The sequence below is a fragment of the Acanthopagrus latus genome, chromosome 22, assembly GCF_904848185.1.
Source record: "Acanthopagrus latus isolate v.2019 chromosome 22, fAcaLat1.1, whole genome shotgun sequence".
NCBI lineage: Eukaryota > Metazoa > Chordata > Actinopteri > Spariformes > Sparidae > Acanthopagrus > Acanthopagrus latus.
Window position 1 is genome coordinate 22,592,673 of NC_051060.1, and position 20,590 is coordinate 22,613,262.

Sequence of the window (20,590 nt, forward strand, 5' to 3'; positions counted from 1 at the left end):
AGATGTCAGCCTCCAGGCGCAAACACACAGAGTTGGGAAAAGTCACAATAAGATCCCTCCTGCAGACTCCAAAGGCCTCCGAACGTCTTCTGTGCGAAGCAATTTGTAGCTGCGTGTTTGATTACGCTCAGTTAGACTTTGACACAATGGTTTTATTTTTACACTGAATCTTGTATAATGTTAAAAACAGCGAGATGCTTCGCGGGTCGCCGTGTGTGTGACGAGAGCTGGCAAGAGAGCGAGAATTTTTTTTTCTTCCCGATTTCACATTTTCTCTCACAAACCGAGCCTTTCTTTTCATTTCTTCTCCTCTATCTTCTCCTCTCTATTGTTGTGTCTCTCCTCTGTCCTCGCACTCTTTCTCTCCGAGCGATCACACACACACACACGCGCACACACACTGTACATGCATTATTTCTGTTGCAGCATCCAATGGCCTGCAGGCTCAAGCGAGGACAGGCTTGACTGCTGTTGGCCTGATATCAAGAAATACCTGATGAGTCCCCACACTCATGCCAGGACTCATTTATCAAGCATGAGACTGTCAACAGCCACCTTCAGATAGAAAAACCTGTGAGTCACATTCTCGTTTGTATTGTTTTCTGAGAACAAGGGAGTTGCGCCGGCAGTCTCTCTCTCTCTCTGACGTTCCGTGTGCTAGTATGTTGGCGCAAAAGAAAACAAACAACAACAACAACAACAACAAAAAAAAGCGAGCAGTGAAATATTATTTATCAGATTCACATTCAGTTCCTTCCATCTTTATCCGTCTTGTCTTGCCCTGAGAACGTTTGGCCAAATAGCTGCGAGCGAGCGAGATTCCTCACTGACATCATGATGGGTATTTCATACCCTGAGAAAACAACTCAGACACCTTTAGACATCGCACCGGAGCCGTCACACATCCACTGCGGTTTTGCATTCCTTCTAACCACTGCAGAGCAACCGAGTGTTGGAAAGTGTGACTTTGTGGTGCTGATTAAAAACATCATTAAGGTGTGATCGTAATTTACAGAGGAATTTATCTCCAACATCGTTTAGTAACGATTAAATAAAACATGAATTTTTAATTTGGTTGAGCCTTAAAGACTACTGTACCTCAGAAAACCGCCACTCAAGACAGCGTCCGAGTGAACACAGTGCTTTGAAAGTCAATGTACAGATACAGATATGTATTTAGACGCTTTGTTGTTTTAGTCTTCTTCATTATCTTTGCTGCTCATATAGAAGAAACTGAGTAAAACTTGATGACTATGTTAGCTTTTGTTTAGTTTGTAAATACTTTGTATACTTGGCATATCTTGTCAGGTTCACACCCTTCGCCGGTCAGCCGCTGTTGGCAGGCGGCCGGCGGTGAACAAGGTCCCACGCCCAAGTTCCAACGTGAGATAAGAGAGATTAGGAGTCAAATGTCATTATCAGCAGCCATGTCTGATGGTGTGTACGTAGCATTGTCGATAGCCTGCAGCGTGGTAAGAAGTACCCACGTGTAAAGGTTAAGTTACTGTACAGTACTTGAGTAAAAGTCTCTGAAAAATGTACTTAAATCAACATTATGTAACTTATATTACCTTCAAATAACTCATGTAACAGCATGAAAGGTGCCTCTGTCACTGTAACACTGTAAGCATTTACCTAACTTCAGTGATATTTCCACATAATGTTGCTTTAAAGATGTCGTAGTGAAACATTATGTAGGCAAAAGAGAAAATCACCTTTACAAATAGAGATTTAAAAGTGTATTTTCTCTACTTACTAATGGAAAACATTGATTTAAAAATGTTCTACCTTTGGCTCTGATGCAGCAAGTAATCCTCAAAGTAACTAGTAACTAATCAAGTGGTGTGAAATGCGCAATATAAGTACAAGCACTCAAGTAAATGTACTTTATATTTATATTCCATCACTGATAGCGTGTAATTGCATGAGCTGCTTTGTCCGGGAAGTAAAGATACAGATTTTTCCTCTCAGTTTTCAATGCTAGCCGGCAAAAGTTACGCTAGTTTTTGTTCAACTGCGAACAGATAAAACATTTAATTGTAGTTAACAGATGGTTTAGCATCAGTGGAGTCAGCTTTTACGTACGTATATCTGTCCTGAGGTGCGTCACGAAGAAGAAAGAGGCGGATGAAATAATCAGAATGAAAAGTTGCTTCAATCATAGAGCAATTGCAACATTTATTGAAGTGTTGGCTTTCTTGTATTGATTTTTCAACACATTACAAAAATACATATATGTTCAAAACAGCAGATGTGTACTGTTCTGAAATCACTTTTTTCACAATGATGCACTCCCCTCCCCTCCCGAACAGAAAAAAAAAAACAAACAAACAAAAAAACAAAAGACCAAGGAAACTATTTTGTACAAAGAGTGTAAGTGAAAGTTGTGAAAAGTGAAATATGAAAATGTTTTTTTTTTCTTTTAAACTACAGCTGTAAGTGCCATCACAAGACCTTCAACCAACCATGAGGAAAAAAAAAACAAAAACAAAACAAAAAACATGATGTTCGTGAAAGTCTCATAAAGTTGATTTGGAAAAGCATTTTCAAAAGCATCGCGTTCGACGGCTCTTCCTTTAGGATCATCTCCTTATTCTCCATTTATTTATTTTCTCATCCTTTTGTTTTACATCCACGTAGGATTAGCTTCACCAAACCAACAACAGGAAACTCATTCAACAAAAAACAAAAAACAACACATTAAATAAAACTGAAAAATAAAAAAGATTGAAGAGACCAGAAGTCGATAATGGCACCACTCTTGTTAGAAAAAAATAATAATCTGGCATGATTCTGCAATATTACAATTCCAAAAACAAACAAAAAAACAAACAAAAACAAACAAAAAAGAAAGTTGTCTTCCCATACAGTGAACAAGTAATCATACAGAAACATTATTCATGAAGATAAAATCCCTCCACCAGGATAATCATACAAAAAAAAAAAAAAACAAACAAAAACAAAACAAACAAAAAACTGCTATGGCATTCATAAAAACATTTGAAAGAACATTGGAGAAAAAACAATACTTTATTATCATTTTTAAACACTTACACAGAGTATTTCATTAATGGCATACTTCAACACTGTAAACATATTGTAAGACTGAATGTCCATGTGTGATTTTTAAGATCTCTGTCAGGGTTTTCCCACCGTTTCATCGTTTGAATGTGATAGATTTCGTAGCTGTATATGGCTCGGGGGTTTCTTTTTCTATATTTTCTCGGCCTAACTCTGAGTTTTCCTGGAATGAAACACACTGTGCAATTTCTTTTTTTTTTTTACAACAGGGAATCTGGATTTTTTATCTTTTTTTTTTTTTTTCCTTTTTGCACTCATGCATCAACATGTGTAAGCAAGCTGACAGCAGCTCTTCCAGCCTTCCTTTAACCTCCCCCCCCTCCCTCCATCATCATCATCATCATCTCCCTTTTATCGTGTCCAAATATATCGAAATACGCGGCTTATGGAGAGCTGCTGTGACCTCGACATCATTTCCTTTCTAAACAACAAACAAAAAACTATAAAATTGCATTTGAGATACAGTGTAATCCCTTTTTCTATCAAAACAAAATGGCGCAGATAAAAACCTGACAATAGGGCCCGAAAGAAAAAAACAAAACAAAACAAAAAAAAAAAACCAACAGAAAAAGCAGGTTGAACTTTTTGTGCGAAGATGATTTTGATGATTGAGAATTGCAGTACTAAAATGAAAGATGTAGTCTCAGGCGACTTTCATGTGGTTTTCTGCCGTCTCCCTCCCCTCTCACGCTCGCTCTGTCTCACTCTGATGGTCCGTCATAAGATGTGGCCAGTCGATGTGCATTTGGGTGCCAGAAAAACACACTTTTCATATGCTTCCAATTTCATTTGAATGACTCCTCTCCCTGGTCAAGGTCTTGCTCTCTCTCTCCCTCCATTTCTTTTCTCACATTTCTTCATTTCTCCGCTCCCATCTTTCTTTTTTCTTTTTTTTTTTTATACAATAAGAATAGCCTCTACTCAAGGTCGCCCTTCGCAGCTGTGCTCAAAATTATCATAACTCATATAACCATTTTCTTTTCTTTTTTTTCTACCAGATTCATTTCAGGATGAACGATGCAGAAAATATATATGTATATATATAAAAAAAAAACGTAATCCCCAAAAGTCACGAACACGCACACTGTCTAAAAATCTGTTAGTGCGAGTTAAACCCATATCACTTTGTGAAGGCGAATGAACAGGCTTCCTTTTAAAAGCCGCTCCTAATGCATGAATCTGAGCTAGTGAACTGTGAAAAGACGCCCGTCGGAGAGAGAGAGAGAGAGGCTTAGAGCACACTGTGTGTGAGAGAGAGAGAACACACACACTAACACACACATTGATATGGATTTCATTTGAAACCGTTTTGTGGATACTAAGGGGGGACAGGAGGAGTCAACCGGGGTCAGAGAGACAGCGAGAGAGAGAGAGAGAGATGCCACGCCAGACACCGGAGAGGAGACGGTGGAACGATTGAGAATAAGTGTTGAAGTAGCTTCAGTGAAACAAATAGCAGACATGATGTAAGGGGAGGGGCGAGATAATCGATTGGTTGGGGGGGTCTGATAAAACAACAATGGATGGTTGTGACACTTAGCATATACTGTGGAAGATGCAAGCAGCTGGTCTTCTGATTGTTTAGTTTTTAGGCCATCGTTCACGTACAGTCGGGGCTACTTTAACATATATATATATAAAAAAAAAAGGAATATATTTACAAACGATAAACAGGACTGTTCTCCTTCTCACATTAATCACAAGTAGTCTTAACTTATTCAACATATTAAATATGGTGGTATAATCCTACATTGGGAATGTACTGAGCATCAGTTAAGGGTATCTCCATTTTAAGTGCAACCTTTATTTATGTCCTGACTGAAGTGAGGACAGCAATACAGTAACTGCATTTGGAAATAATTCACATGCCAATATTTTTTTTCTTTTTTTAAAGGACAAATTCCCTGAATAAATTAAAAAGCAACTGATCAGGTCTCTAAGATGATGTCAGATTTTTTAAAATCCAGCATGATGTTTTGTTTTTTTTTGTTTTTTGTCAGGCTGACATTCAGTGCTTTAGGCCTGTGTGAGGGAATGGATTGTAGTCCGCTGCTGCAGTTCATATAGAAAACAAATATTATTTTTTTTACTTTTAAAAGCTAGCTGCTTCACACATTTTTTAAATTTTTTTCTCTCACATGATAATAAGCTTCCCTAAAGGAAAAAAAAAAAATCAAAAAAGAAGAAGAAAATTTGTATTAAGGGTGACTTCTTTCCAGTTAATCGCATTTTTAGAAAAAAAAAATGTTTTTAGCACATTTCAAAACTAACTCCATATGAAATCCCACAAAGATGTACCTGCACATGCCAAATATCATTACAAAAATCCAATAAATACAGAAATTATTGCACAGTAGAAAGGCTCCATGGATTCCTAACTGATAAAATCCTCAGACAAGTTTGCCAAGAAAAAAAAACCCAAGTTGGGCATTCCAGACAAGTTCTCATTAAAGTTTCCCTTTGTTTATATTCTCAGGTGGCAGTTTCTGTGACAAGAAAAAAAGATGAACATCAATCAGTCTCAATTTTTTTTAGGTTTTTTTTTTGTTTTTTTTTTTGTTTTTTTTTAAAGAGAGAGATTATCCAGCCAAGCCCCCATAGCTGAAGAAGTGGTTATAGGGATTTTGTGTGCGCATATGTGTGTGTGTGTGTGTGTGTGTGTGTGTGTGTGTGTGTGTGTGTGTGTGTGTTTATATATGTGTGTGTTTGCTTGTGTACACTGTGTAGGCTGCTGGCATTAACCTCTGTCCGCCTGCTCCAGTTTGACCTCACTGGCCATCAAATGTTCGCCGTGCCACTTCTTCATGTGTTTCTCCAGCGTGCTGTAGACGCTGAAGGGCATGTGGCAGATGTCGCAGCGGTACACCTCCTTACCGAATTGCCCGTGGGTCTTCATGTGGCGCGTCAGCTTGGAGCTCTGAGCGCAGGCGTAGCTGCACAGGTCGCACTTGTAGGGCCGTTCCCCCGTGTGGCTGCGTCGGTGCACCGTCAGGTTGCTGCAGTTCTTGAACACCTTGCCGCAATACTCGCAGGTGTCGTTCCTCCTCTCCTTAGAGCTCGGAGGTCTGCCGGGGCCCGGTCCCCGCAGGAGGTGAGGAGTGCTGCTTCCGCTTCTGCCCGAGGCGCTACCTCCTTCCATCAGCTCCCCGGGCGGGGTGGAAAAACGAAGACTTCCTGTTTCTGAGGAGGAGTGCTCAGAGGATGTGGCGAACGGCGACTGACGGGAATCCGTGAATCCCAGGAAGGGTTCTCTTATGAAGTGGCGTGAAGCAGCGTAGCCAGCCAGGAGTTGAGAATAGACATTCTCCGGGGAGATGAGGGGTATGGCTGGGGGAAGCTCCAGCTGTTCCTTCTCTATCTTGATCCTCTTGTTGTTGGAAGGGTTTGGGCTGGTGATAGGTGTGGGCCGGCGCTGGAACAGCCCCGGGAAGGACATGGCTTCAGATACACTGATCCTGCCGTTCATGATGGGCCTGTGTTCGTCCTGCTCGTCTCGCTCTCTTTCCTGCTCCCTCTCATTCTCTCTTTCTCTTTCTCTTTCCCTTTCCCTTTCCCTTTCTCTTTCTCTTTCTCTTTCTCTTTCTGCCTCACCCCTCTCTCCACCATCTCCATTAGGTTGCCTCTCCATGCCTCTCTTGTTAGGGTTCATTTTAAGGTGATTGTCCAGATGGTTAAACGGGTGCATGATGCCCACCCCGCCGCTGTCACTGACTCTATCCCCACCCAGGGGTTTCTCCTCAGAGGACTGTCGAGGACCATTGTCCCTGTTCTGGCCGAACTCCTGCGAGTCTTCGCTTAAGTTGGAATCTGGCCGACTTCCATTCCTCATTTCTTCCTCCTCTTCTTCCTCCTCCTCCTCTTCTTCCTCCTCTTCCTCCTCCTCCTCCTCATTGTCCATCCCAATGCCTCTTGAGTTGCCCTCTCTACTCTTGTCCTCACCCTCTCCTCCCTCCGCTCTATTTCCCTGCTCTGGGGAGCCACTCATGGACCCAGACTTGTTGTGCATATGTGTCTTCATGTGCCTCTTAAGCTTGCTGGCCTGAGAACAGGCGTGATCACATAGATGACACTTGTACGGCCTCTCTCCTGTGTGACTGCGTCTGTGGACGATCAGGTTGCTCTGGAACTTGAAGATCTTGCCACAGAACTCACAGGATTTGGATTTCCCTGGGGTCTGGCTCTGTCCCTGGGAGTCAGGAGGGCTGGAAGAACCATGTCCCCCTTGAGAGCTGGGTGGCTGTGGGGCATAGGTGAGAAATGGTGGAGGCTTGGCACCGGGCTGGAAAAGCGTGGGACTCAGCAGGCGGTGCATGGGTGGCACACGGTTGGGTGAGAGAGGAGGTGTGGGTCCCCCGTTATTGGTTGTGTTGCCTGCCAGTTCCCTCAGACGTCTGGAGAAGTCCATGGAAGCTGGCTCCATGGGGGTCATCCGCATCACCCTCTCGAAGGCACTGGGGTGCTGGGACAGCAGCCCCATCTCCTCGGGGCCCAGCCTCTCTAGAGGGGGTCTAGGGGGCGGTGGAGGGCTGACAAAGGGTGGCGTTGCAGGCAGCCGGGTCTCCAAATACCCCGGGGGAGGGGGGTGTTCCCTGAGCAGGGGCGCAGCCATGCGGAGGAGGTGGAATGGGTTGTTGGTGTCGCCGAGGAAAGTGGGGAGAGGGGACCGGGGCAGGGCTTCAGTGCACGGGGGCGGAGGCAGAGCCATGCGGGGAGTGAGGGAGCAGTTGGCGAGGTGGTTGTCCAGGTAGATGCGGATGCCATGAGTGTTCTGGGCATGCTGAAGCAGGAACCAGGCGCTGTTGAAGGTCTGCTTACAGGTAGTGCAGATGTAGCTGGATGGCTCATCTTTATCTGTGGCAAAGAAAAGAGAGGAAAAAAAAATCACCATTAGTGTTGCAAAAAACAAAAACAACTTGTAAACCAACATATGCCTTCACCGAGCCAGCGTGTTAATTAAAATCATGTGAACATGTGTGGACTAAAGAAGAATTAACTGTACGACGTAGAGTTACAACAACTTTCTGTTTGTGCCGACGTCTGAGGGTCGTCGGTGGGCTTTGTCTGTGTGTGTGTATGAATATTTGAGTGCGTTCGCGTCTACGGGCTAATGCAGATGGCAGGTACTGCCCTAAGGCCACGACACATTATGCTAATTCTAATGTCAGCTAGGCTTTAATATACAGATCCATCTCGTCTACTCTGTCATTTCCATATGGAGACAGGGGAGGCAGCGATGGAAGGAAAAAAAAATGCACCAATGGGGGAAAAAAGGAAATATTGCGGGGGGGAGACGAGATGTGGCATTAGAGAGTAAGAGCGACACACAAAAGGAGAGACAGGAGAGGTGATGGAGGCGATGTGTAAACAGTAAAGACCCCTGCGGTCTTAACGCAGCATCCACATTAAATAAAGCTCTACGTCACTGGTGTAATAACAAGTACAGTAAAGCGATTTGTTGTGGCTGCGCACACACATGCACACACACACACACAAAAAAAAACGTACGTCACTCATTGACAAATTGCCCCTTTAAATGGCATGACTTAATAATGCCAAATGAATCTATCAGTCACTGCAGCACGGTCCTGTCAGCCAGCTTGTGAGTCATAAAAAGAGCCTCGGTTAGGATTCATCTAATTCAACACAGGCTAGCATTGAAGAGGCACCGCTACAGTCTTGTGTTTGCAAAAGCATCTGCATCTACTTTATCACCAGCGGCTACCGCAAGCCGAGTCAAGTTGGTACGGTGGTCCCATAGCTTGGAGCCCGGAGGGGGAAAAACAAAGACGGAGAAGTTACTTCTTTTGCCCAAAGTCTTATGTGATCAAGACGGGAGCCCTTAAGATGGCTGACTGCCTCAAAGCCACCCGTTGTCATGGAATGTAAAACACACATGCAGACGCAGAAACAAGCGTAGCAGCCTTTTTCTTTCCCACTCTCCTTCTCTGCCTCTCTCGCAGCACACCTCAGCACACTCGCACATTCACACACACACACACACACACACACTTGTACCGTGCAGAACAGATGAGCGAAAGCTGATGTTGGATCAGTGTCTAGTACAGGAAGCTGATTTGGCGGTGTGATTGGTTTGGCTTTCCCCAGGGGAGACGGGGTCAGAAAAAGTTAATGAGGGGCTCATTTACTGATTCTGTCTGTTTTTCTGTGCTATTAGCGGGGCTCTGGTGTAGCCGTCACTCGCACTGTTTGTGTGGGGTGGGACATGACCTGACTCCTGCTACTAAAGCGTGTGCATATGTGTGTGTGCGTGTGTGTGTACGTGCATGCATGTGGACATCTATGTGGATGTATTTTTGGGCTCGTACGTCTGTGCATGTGTGGATGTGTGAATGTGTGTGGGGCGAGTGGCGGGCTGCCTGCCCGTGTTTAGTTTGGCGAGGCTTCACACGGCCGCTTGGCAGCAGAGAGCTGGACAGCTTAACAGCTTGGACGGGGAGAAGAGAGCGGGAGAGGGAAGGGGAAGAGGAGGAGGAGAAGAGGGGGTAAGAAGAGAGGTGGAGGGACTTTAAGGGCCAGACGTGCTCGGGCACATACACATGACACACGCATAGAGGGTATTTACATGCCCCGAGGGACCGAGAGGGTTCTATGGACTCGGTCGCTGTATAATCTCATCAACACATGAGGATCAATACGAAATGAAGATGTGAGATTGGGAGAGAGATTGATGATCCCTCTCGATTAATCAGATTTTTTTTTTCCTCCCTTTTATCCGTATTTTGGTTGGCTCCGACGCGAGCTACCCAATCATACACCACCAACCCCCACAACCTTCCCACCTCCACCACCGCCACCGCCACCGCCACCACCGCTACGGCAACGCATTTGCATCTTGTCATATCTTACACAGCTGTGCCATATGCTGTTAAAGGAAGCGTGGCGGCTAATAGAGTGGCAGCTGATGGCTGCTGCCTAATGACGGCCAAAGACAAATTTCATCAGCTTCCCAAACAAGCAAAGCGAGCGGGGGGGAGGGGAGGGGAGGAGAGGGGAGGCAAACAGAGAGAGGTAAAGACAGGAGAATCAAAGATAGATTCACACATAGAAAGATGGATAGGTTGATAGATTTGGCCCCTTTTTCTGTTTTAATTAGGGTTCAAGTGCAATTTAGCGGCACTGAAATATTAAAGGCGCGCTGTGTAGTTTTAGACAAGGTAGTCACACTCAGAACATGAATATTTACAATATTAATGATGTAATAATACGTTCCATAAGCGAATAAACAAGCTGTTCTCAGAGGCGGATACAGACCAAAGAACACTGTTTCCACCACATATGGTATGACTGTGTTGTCCTTTAAGGTCAGTTTGTTTCTTAATCTTTCAGAGTTTGATCATTTAGTGAAGATGAAGATCTTTGTCTTCTGATTAAAAATGTCTTCCACAAAAAACAACACAGTGCACCTTTAAAGCCTTCCTCTCAGAACCTGTCTGCTTGATTGACAGTTCTCTCGGGCTATCACGCTATAGCTGCGGTTTGATCACGCCACCTCACCCCCGCCCAGAACTCCTCCGGCTGCCCAAATTTGGATTTCCCTGGCTGTAACCGACAGAGAAAGGTAAGCGGCAAACCCGAACATACAGGATGTAAAACCTCCTCCTTAGAAGCCTGCGTGTAACATCACAGACGTTCCGATGTCTGTATCTCGATATATACACACAGACATCCTCACTCCACTCTCTCTCTCTCTCACACACACACTTGCACACATGCTGGGAGAGTGTGAATGTTGTCGCCGCTTAGTGCTCCAGCCAATAAAAGCCTTCATTAGAGAATCACGGTGGGCCGTGTCATGCTTCAGTTTGTAGTAATTACAGTCGTCTGCCTGACACGCAAGCGGGGACCCTTCCACCGCTGACCGCCAAGGTCAACTACCAGTTAGAATAGTTACATTCTCCTCTCCACGCAGTCACTGATGCTGGACCTAATCGCCCAATTTACTCCGGCACACCATATGCACACAGAGACACACGCGTTCTGACACACACACACACAGACACACACTCATTGTTCAGTGAATGTGACTGAGATGAAAGGTTAAATGAAAATGGAGTCGCAGCAGGAATCTGTTGCCTTATGAACAGAATCTGTGTTTTGTTTTTTGTTTTTTGTCATTTTGTTAGCAGTGGAAATACTTGTAAATGCTACAGTGTGCTGGCATTCCTCTGTAATAGTGTGGATCTTTTAATCCCTCTGTTATATTTCTGCCCAGGTGTCCACTCAGGCAGACTTTTCTCATGAAACACAAGGCGAACACAATGCAGATCTGAGACCAGCTTAGGAGGGCAGCTCTCCGTCCTGTGTGCAAGAAAACAAGGGCTAAGGGCCAGGAGGCCTGGAGGAAGTTATTAAAACACTGGCACATGCGTGGAGCTGAGGTGGGCCAGTAATAATGCTCTCCTTCTCTCCTGGGTTGTTTTTTTTTTTGGTGTTTTTTTTTTTACTAAACCACCGGGCCAATTAAGCCAGTCTTCAGGGACCAAGATCTGAGCTTTACATCAGATTTTATTCTTTCCAGATTGCCTTTTATAGCCATTATTTTGCCTTAAAAAGTACAAACAAAATGCCAGTGAATGAAGGGGAGCCACGGTATTGACTGTTTGCATATGGCCGGTGAAGGAAAGTTGGTGTGAGCTTGGCGGGGCTGCAGTAGACACCAGGCGTATGGTGCAGACATGTGGACTTGTGTTTAATTTAGGAATTCGCATACGCCATCTCTCCAGCCTGAGTTTGATTTATATTTTCAAGGCACAAGCCCCCTCCCCTCCTCCATTTACATTACACTTATATTTTGGGGCTTTTATCAGATGCTCTAATCCAGAGGGACTTATAATAAGACCACAGAAGAATAACAAAAATCCACAGGCTCAGCCTTCGACAAGATGGGCAAACTGGAGCTTCTCAGCTGACAGTGAGCAGTGAGTGGATGGTAATGAATGCTCACTGATGCCAAATTAACTCTCACAAAGCTCAGGGAAAAAAAATCATAATTGAATATAAGTAGCATTTGAACGCCAGCCCGCCAACTTCTCCGCTGTGCTGCGTTCACTTGGCATGGACGGTCCTACGGGGTGAAAAAAGAAATAAAAAAAACACACATCCAGGCAGCGAAAGAAAAAAAAAAAAGAAAGTTTGGAGCGTTTGGAATAATGTTGCCTTACTGCAGGAACACAAGACAGTGCAGGTTGTTAACAAGGAGGTGAGTGGGGAAACAGAGGATGTGTAAGGATGTGTACCTGTGTGTGTGTGTTTGTGTGTGTGTGTGTGTGTGTGTGTGTGTGTGTGTGTGTGTGTGTGTGTGTGTGTGTGTGTGTGTGTGTGTGCATTGCAGCATTCCTGGGGTTCAGGTTCACTGTACTGTTCACGCATTCCATCAAGGGCGACAGAACGCCACGGCGACACATTTGCATATACTGAACAAAGCCGCCCGCAGGCTAGGCCACTGGGACACAAACCTGCCCCTGCAGCCCCTCCCTCCCTCACACACACACACACACACACACACACACACACACACAAACACACACACACACAAACACACACACACACACACACACAAACACACGTACGTGCACGCGCGAGGCACAAACCCTGGGAGTACGCGGGTGTGCACCTGTCAGGGGTTAGCTGACACCTCTGCTGCTGGCAAAGCAGCTCCTCATTAGCATGGCTGTGATCTAGGGGTCCCCAGGGGTCCCAGCCTCCTCACCTCTCCCGCTTGCCCCCCCCTCCCCTCCCCTTACACCTCTGCTCCTCTCCTCCTCCTCACATCTCCCATCCGTCCCTCCTGCTCCTCCTCCTCTTCCTCCTCCTCCTCCTCCTCCTCCTCTGCTCTGATGGCTTGTTTGTCATGCAGGGGGGCTAATCAGGAGGCCACGCAGATCAAGCTTGTGTTGCTGCGTCTGTGTGTGTGTGTGTGTGTGTGTGGCGGCGGCGCTGGGAGATGGGACGGCGAACCACGGCCCTGGCGAGCAGTGGCTGACTGTCACACATGTTTAGTGAAAGAAAGAGATGGAGAGATGGAGCGGAGGAACGAGACTGTGGAGGGTGGCAGTAGCAGGCAGGGGGTAAGGCTCTCACACAGTGTGACTGGCTCCATGCTAACTCAAACCAGCCTCGGCCTGCTAACCATACACATCTGTGTGTGTGTGTGTGTGTGTGTGTCTGCAGCCAATATGACCAGCTGAAATGCCTGACAGCCCAAAAGAGGATTTAAAGAAACAGTGCTCCCTTAATGTGTTGCTGTAAAAGAGCAGAGAGACACAGTTTTGCTCCTCTGTCTGTGTCTTCAGCTCGTCCCTCCCTCCTCATTCACAAACACACTAAGCACCTGTACAAGATATCTGGGTACTCCACCCTGACCCTCATGCCTCCTGGGATGCGGGTCAAATGAACAATAAAAGGGATCAGGTATCTCCAACAACTCTATCACAAGGCACGCACACACAGCGAAGCGCGTCCAGCTGTACGACAATGCAGGAGCGGAGGAGGCCCTCGTGTAGCGCGACCGAGGGAGCACGCTTACCGCCGTGAGGCGAGCTATCCCGGCGAGGGCACAGGGGACGCGCTGTGAAAAATAACTGGAAAGACCTCTCTGTCAGTGAAGAGCTATGACTTTTGGCTCGGCTTCTAGGACAAAAGAGAGAGAGAGGGAGGGAGGGGGAGCGATATAGACCCAGAAAAAAAAAGAGGGGGGGAAGAGAGAGAATGAAAAGAAAAAGGGAGCTCCATAAAGTGCATTAGCTAAGCTCTCTGTGGCATTTCTCTGAGCCTGACTCATCGCCACCAGCTCTCTAACTGGTCCCAGCGCCTGTGTTTTGTGTGCGCTTTTTTGGAGGTATACGCACACACACTTGTGGGGTCTGCTGTCTATCATGTGACGCTGACAAATGGATGACACTCGATCGTGCTTGCGGTCGCGAGAGAGATGTGAGAGAGAGGAGCAAGATGGAGGAGAGGTCTGAAGGAGGGAGGAGGGCGGTGGGAGAAGGAAAAGACACTAAAAGTGGAAAAGAAAAATGAAGGGGAATTGCAGGCGGAATGGGGAAAAGAGAAGAAGAATTGCATTTTGTTTTGCTTTATCACCTGCATTTCCATTTAGAACATTTCCATCACCCACTCATTTTACCGCCACAGAGCAGCGGGGCAAACAGACGACGCCATACAATCAAGGTACCACGTTAGGCAGAAATGCAGTGGGTGCAAAGCGTGATGAATTAAAGGATAAATCCACCATTAATTAATAGGATGAAAACAAAGTCAGGCATTCTAGCGAGAAAACGTCCGTGTGATGCGACAGATGAGAAAGAAAAGCATCAAAATGTTTGGATAGGTGATGGCATCAAAAGGGGAAAAACTCAAGCTGCTCCGACAATGAAATGCAGGCTGACTTTGTGGACTCGCACAATGTTTGTTCGAGGTTTTACATCCAAATGAGCTCCAGTCACAGCCCCCTCGGGGACTCTCACTTTGTCCAGAAAGTTAATTTCCTATTCACTGGCAGCGAATAGGAAATTGACTTTGACATGTGAGTGACACGCGAATTCTGTTTTGTGGGTTTATTAAATTTTTCATCGGATCAATCATTTTATACAAACAGTGCATAGAGAAGAAGAAAAAAAAAAGGTATTGTGTTGCTCTTTTGATGCCTTTTTTTTCTTCTGGAATGGTCATCTAAACAAAACAAAGTTCAAATTAAACGAGAAGCGCGGCGTTAGACGTGGGGGAGGGGGCACGCAGCGCTCGTCTCAACCGGTGATAAGCAGGTGCAAATTCGTCCTCCTGCGGTGGCATGTCGCACGTTACGAGGCAAGAGAATATGAAAAAGAAGCAAGAGGGAAAACAGGAAAACGGAGCTCTATATGATGCACCGTATGTATGTGTTTGCATGCATGCTCAGTGTGTGCATGTCGGGCTACCATCCTGTGACAGGGTGCTATATTCTTTCAGCAGTAGTAATGGTCCCCAGCTGGCTTTTGCCCACTGGAGCCAAGCAGCCAGTCCCACTTAACTAGCAGCCCACAGGAAAATACCACCGCGGCCCTGAATGAAGCACACAGGCCTTTCCAACCCAATCAGCCCGCTATAAAACTTGCCCCCCTCACATGCTTCAGACATGGCGTAGTAGTCCATTCCAGTGATTGGGAAACAGAGCCTGAACATTCATGATCTAATTCACTATTAAGTATAATGTTTAATCCCAGGCTGTGAGAGGATACAGTGCTTTTTTTTTTTTGCTTTTTTTTTTCCCCTTTCCTCTCTCTCCTCGTGCTCGAACACAAAGCAGAGGCTGCCAGCGTCACAGGAGAGAGCACAGAAGTGTTGCATCATTTGACGCCAATTTGCAAGCTATCTAATTAGTGTTAGCTCACTAAAAGGAAGTAACAAAAAGGGGAAGCGTGTGTTGAAAAATGAGAATGGACCATAGATATTAAGCTCTCTTTATTTAACTGCTTGGCCCGATCGTGGAAAAGAGGTTTTGGAGCCCATTTTGAGCAGCAGGATGTGGGCATGTGAACGGCCTGGAACGCTTTCAGCTTTTGGTTTGACATTTTGGGGGGGAAAAAATATGAGCTCTGTTGTGAGTAAATCTAATGAGAAGATCGATACAGATGTCATGTACATCCGGCGGCCTGTTACATTAGCTTAGACAAAATACAGACAAAAATCTGCCTGGCAGCACCTCTGCAGCTCACTAATTAACACCTCTATATCTCCTTCATCTGCACACAAACTGTAAAAAATGACACATTGTGGTTTTACAAGCGGCTTGTTTTCCTACTTCCTGCCGCAGAACAGCGACTTCCTGCAGTTTTGTGCAAGTGTTTTTTTTTTTATATATAAATCAGTCGTTGGATTTAACAAACAAGATATAACGTGTTGATTAGTGAGCCTTTAGAGGTGCGGTTACCTTCGACAGAGCCACACTAGCTTCCGGGCTCTGTGTTAAGCTAAGCTAGCCAGCTCATTGGCTGTAGCTACATATATACACCGCAAACAAGACAGTGGTATTAATCTTTTCATCTTACTCTCGGCAAGAAAGTGAAACATCGTCTGTAGAGAACAGTAATCTTCACAGACGTTGTATGCTCCGGTTTCACCTTGAAGAAGCTAAGCTCACCACTATGATTTTTTTCCCCTTTGTTTTTGTGTGTTGTAAAGGCTCCTGTGTCTGGTAAAGGTCTTAAAAGTTAAAAAAGGTCAAAGTCAGAATAGAAGCTCCTCTTTCCCCCTCAAGAAACTGCCCCTGAATGCCTCATCCGTAGTCCCGCCTTTAATTCCATGACTTTGTGACATCACACTACGTCACCACGTCGCAGCTAATTTTGCACGTAAGAATTAGTTTCGTGAAGCTGCTCTGTTGTTGTACGCGGCCCTGACTTGGGCTTGTGCGAGCTGACCAATCAGAGAAGACTTGCTGCTCTGCCTTAAAGAGACAGGCGCTCAAACACAGACAGAGAGAACTGATGTGTTTTGGGGGTTTTTTGGTTTTTTTTTAGAGAATATAAACCTGTTCTTGCAGTGGCTGAAAATATTTTGAGTGTAATACGTCTCCTTTAATGGAATGTATAGCAGCGCACAATCAGAGACCTTCTAACTCCTTCAGACGATTACAAAGAAAAAGACGCAGATGAATATTAATTAAATCCCACCATCAGATTAACTGTGATCTCAAGACGATCAGATCGGTGTAGCTTTAATAAGGCTGTTTATTGTTATCTGTTCTGTCCTGTGATTATCCAACGAAGGCCGGCGGCACAACATTACGCAACAGTCATGTCTCCAGGTGAATTCTGTTCTCACTCTCTTTCTCCCTCTCTCTCTATATATATATGTGTGAACTATACGTACTCAGGTGTGTCAAACCGTCAGTAACACCTCACCTTGGAAACTCTCTCACTCTCACTCACACACACATGAATGCAGATATGAGCACAGATTCATCTCTTTCACGTACACACCCAACACATATTTATGAGGTGACATTTGTGTGTGTGATGGGGCTGACTCTGGCCTCAGGCCTCCCCCTGTGGGTTCTGTGTGGCCTCTCCCTCTGTCTCTCCCTCCTTCTCTCTGTCTCTCTCTCTCCCTGTCATTTCTTTCTTTCTTTCTTTCTCTTTCTCGCTCTCTGTCTGTCTTTTCTGGCTGTTATCACGCTGATACATTTCCTGCTCCTGGCACGGCTCCTGCATAGCTTATGGTTAAAGAAAGCTTTCATCTATCCACTGCCTTTAGGACACACACACACACACACACACACACAAACACACACACACTTACTCACACAGACACACACACGCATCCAAAAAACGCTGGTACGGGCCAGCGCTGCCCCGCCAGACCACAGGCCCAGACAAGCTCCGCTGGCACCAATCAGCCTGATAACATCTTAGGCTTTATTTCATTTTGGCTTGCTCTGTTCTGCTCTGGGGAAGACAGACACAGAGAAGAGGGCTTTCTGGAAAAGTATGAATTGCGCCAGTATACAGGGAGAGTGTAGCCCCTTAACCTTGAGCAGTTAACTCCTCCTGTCTGCAATGCCATCTATGGACATGACAGTGCAAGCCCTCTTTCATCCAAGAAGCAGGACCGGAGCAGATGTTTCTTTTCCGCTCTCGTAAGATGGCAGCGCAGGTTTTTATGAGTTTAAGTAGAAGCAGAAAACAAAAAACAATACAAGCTAATAATTAAAAAAAAAACATATTTAAATGTATAGTGAATGAAGTCTCTGTTCAGCTGAAGTCTAAGACAGAAATAGTCCCAGGTTTGGAGATACTGGTCGGTTATTCCTGCCTCCACTCATCAATACGTCGCTGTGGTTCGCACATTAATGGAAAAATATGTTTGAGATATTTAACATCGACGTGTATTTCCAAATAAAAAACGATTTCACCGTTCGCAGTTCTCAATGAAAATGGAAAGAATAGTCTCTGTGAAAAGAGTTGACAGATTGTCCTGCAGAGAGTGAGAGAGAAGCTCTGTCTCCATCAAAATATCGCTGTTAAAATGTTTAAATGTCCTTTTTTTCCAGGTTTTAACACAATTAATTAAGTATCATTGACCTCCCTTTGTTTTGGGGCGGCGGTATAAATCTCAGAAATGTGTTTAAAAACCTCATAACTTTGGCAGATAAAATCAAAACTGTCGGTCATGTAAAACTAGTTTAATAAGAAAACAAAGGATGTCATTTTTTTTTACTAGTTTAAAGAAGCGATATGTCTTTTTTGGGGGAGAAGAGAAAAGATCTTCACTGACTGATTTTGAAACTCTTTGTTTACATGACTGAGTAAACAACCTGAGTGACTCATACTGTTTTACTTTGATTACACGTGGCGGACCCTGCCACCTCTCTAGCTTCAAACAGCGTTGGGGGACCGTATTTCCCACCGAGAGCAGCTTGGTTATTCCGTCATAGAAAACAATCATATTCTTGTGTTTGTATTGTCACCTCATTAATAATGAAAATCGTAACACCCTGGGTTTGAATCCCTTCTCTAAAACTACACACTGCCCCTTTATCGTTAAAGTTTTTTTTTTTGTGTGTGTGTGATTTTTGTGGGGTTTTTTTCAGTCCCTTTCATGCTGCTCGCAGGAAATAGCCGTATGAAAAGAATACCACGTTGTGTATTAATGTTTGCACTAGATATTGGCCTTGGCACACAACTGATTTATATTTAAGTGACAAACCGACATAAAGGCAGCTTACGCTCATCATGTGTTTGCCTGTGTCCAGTGCTCCCTCTCCGAGTAATTGCCCGAACCAAGTAAGTGGGTGAAATAAGGGGAATCATAAGTGTGGCATGAAAGGCTTTCAATATCTCTTGCGGTGAAGTAGCCTGTAAAAAGGAAAATACGGCCATAAACGCTGTCTCCTCATTTTCCTCTCCCACCGTCCCGCCCAATCAGAGCGCCGCGCTAATAAGATAAGAGGGAAAGGAACAACAACAGTGTAGCAAGTAGGATTACCCCTGTCTGACTGGCTAACAAGCGCCATCTCTTTTCCTTTTCACAAATGCTAATGGTAGCCCTTTTTACCTTTCCAAAGGCAGAAACTACGCTACATTTGCAATAGAAGAACGTCCCGGCCAGAAAATCTCACCATTTACCCCTGAAAGGCTGCGTATTATGTTATGCACTAAGACTGCACAATAGCCAAACACACAGCGACACATTTCATCTGCATGTCCCTCGAGAAAAAAAAAAGACTCGGGAGGAAAGTCTCTGCAGAGATAGCGTGCACACACGTTCACGTTCCTGAGCAGGTTTCTCACCGAGGATTCCTGCATGTGTGCATGTCTGACACATGCACACTTATACTGTAATTACGGTAAGTTCTTTATAAAAAATTTGCAACGTTACTCAGCCCCCCCACGGAAGCACACCTGTCATCAAAAGTCGGCTTGAATAACTACAATGCGGCTGTCAAATTACCTTGATTATAGCTATTTATGCAAAGAACATAAACACATTCGCAGATTCCCACTGACACAAGGCGACTTATGGTCCATAGCAGCGAGACCATGAAGTTCACATCAGCACTTCGCTCGAAGCTGCACACAAAAGCAAGCGTGTTTGTGTTGAATACCAGAGCGCCATCATCACTCTCCATGCGTAGCAGGGACGGGGTGTGAGGTTTCTAATGCCTCTTAAGTAAGGCTGTTAAGGAGCAAAGAGTCCGCACATCTGGAAGACACAGTCAGCCGGCACATGCTGAAAGTTAGCGGTGGCGCTCGCAGTCCAAATTAGTGGCGAGTTTTATTCCCCCGCTGTGGTAGGAAAATATCAAATCTGCTGCCATATGAGTGCCATAAAGCTGGCTGTGGAGCGTTTGATGCCTTCATGTGGGAGCCTTTAAGCTGCGCGTGTGTGTGTGTGCATGTGTCTGTGTGTGCATTTGGTGGGAGATGCAGGCCTTAATGTGAGATGGGAGTCATTGTATGCATTCCTGCATGCACACATGTTTTGGTGTGTGTGCGGCTCTTATCTGCTCGCGAACTCCTGCATGCATGTTTTCGTGGGGTTTTTTTTTCTTCTTTTTTTCTTTTCTGCATAGGTCAACGTACGTTTTCCGTCTGGGTGCGAGCGACCGGTGTGTGTCAGGTGGCGGCGGTGGCGGCGTGCATGTGCAGCTGTGCCATTTTAGCAGCTTTCTTACAGACCTAGTTGACCCTGCTGGATATAGCAGACAGACACACACAAGCAGAGTCAGACGGCCCCTGGGGTGGTCCTGTCTGAGGCGCGGTGTTATGAGCCAACAACTCTAGGGGCCCATACGCAGGTACGAGCACGTATACTGTAATTGTACACACAAGCACAGATGTGTAATGCAAACCCAAGACATCTGAGTGGAGAATTAATGACAGCAAACAGAAAATTATTTCATTAATTTACCATAATTCTTAAGCTGAGGGCGAAGGCTTTTCTTTTGCGGTGCATTTCTGCGAGATCACTGCTGAAATCTGAGCACAACATGCAGCTCGTTCTTTCT

General features: G+C 45.2%; 1 protein-coding gene across 2 annotated transcripts in view; it reads right to left on the bottom strand.

The window, feature by feature from the left end:
• Positions 1 to 2,280: 2,280 nt before the first annotated feature.
• Positions 2,281 to 20,590, bottom strand: part of bcl11bb (BAF chromatin remodeling complex subunit BCL11B b) — a 33,003-nt gene continuing 14,693 nt past the window's right edge. For both annotated transcript variants that reach the window (XM_037087105.1, XM_037087104.1), the window contains exon 3: positions 2,281 to 7,932. In XM_037087105.1, coding sequence (XP_036943000.1) covers positions 5,819 to 7,932 — 2,114 coding nt within the window. In that variant the 3' untranslated portion in view covers positions 2,281 to 5,818. The remainder of the gene's footprint in view (positions 7,933 to 20,590) is intronic.